This window comes from Etheostoma cragini, chromosome 3 (assembly GCF_013103735.1).
Source record: "Etheostoma cragini isolate CJK2018 chromosome 3, CSU_Ecrag_1.0, whole genome shotgun sequence".
NCBI lineage: Eukaryota > Metazoa > Chordata > Actinopteri > Perciformes > Percidae > Etheostoma > Etheostoma cragini.
The window spans coordinates 28449559-28449936 of record NC_048409.1 but is presented as its reverse complement, the minus strand read 5'-3'; the positions used below and the strand labels follow the sequence as shown (position 1 = coordinate 28449936).

The 378-nt window shown below is 53.4% G+C and overlaps 1 protein-coding gene across 2 annotated transcripts in view; it reads left to right on the top strand.

The window, feature by feature from the left end:
* The window catches only part of dcun1d5 (DCN1, defective in cullin neddylation 1, domain containing 5 (S. cerevisiae)), a 5904-nt gene extending 5607 nt beyond the window's left edge, over nucleotides 1–297 (top strand). For both annotated transcript variants that reach the window (XM_034867094.1, XM_034867095.1), the window contains one exon: nucleotides 163–297. In XM_034867094.1, the coding sequence (XP_034722985.1) occupies nucleotides 163–273 (111 nt within the window). In that variant the 3' untranslated portion in view covers nucleotides 274–297. The remainder of the gene's footprint in view (nucleotides 1–162) is intronic.
* Nucleotides 298–378: the final 81 nt, after the last annotated feature.

The following is a 378-nucleotide window of genomic DNA, read 5'->3' as shown; positions in this document are numbered from 1 at the left end:
CCCCCCCCCCCCCCCCCCCCCTCCTCCCTCCCTCCTCCCTCCCTCCCAGCTCTGTTTTGAATGCTTGTTCTAGGACAGATGGTTGTCTTTGGGAAACCACTGTTTCCCGAATAGCAAAACTTGAATTGCCGGTGAATCTTTCTTTCCTCCTCTCTCCCGCAGCAGTCCAAGTACAAGGGGATGAACAAGGACCAGTGGTACAACGTTCTGGAGTTCAGCCGGACCATCAAAGCAGACCTCAGCAACTACGATGAAGACGGAGCGTGTGAGTAGTTAACACACACACGGCTCGCAGACAAGTTTGATTTGAGTGGCAAATCCAACACTGACCTAATAAATCAAAACAAATCAGGGTTGTTCCTGGGGGGGGGGGGGGGG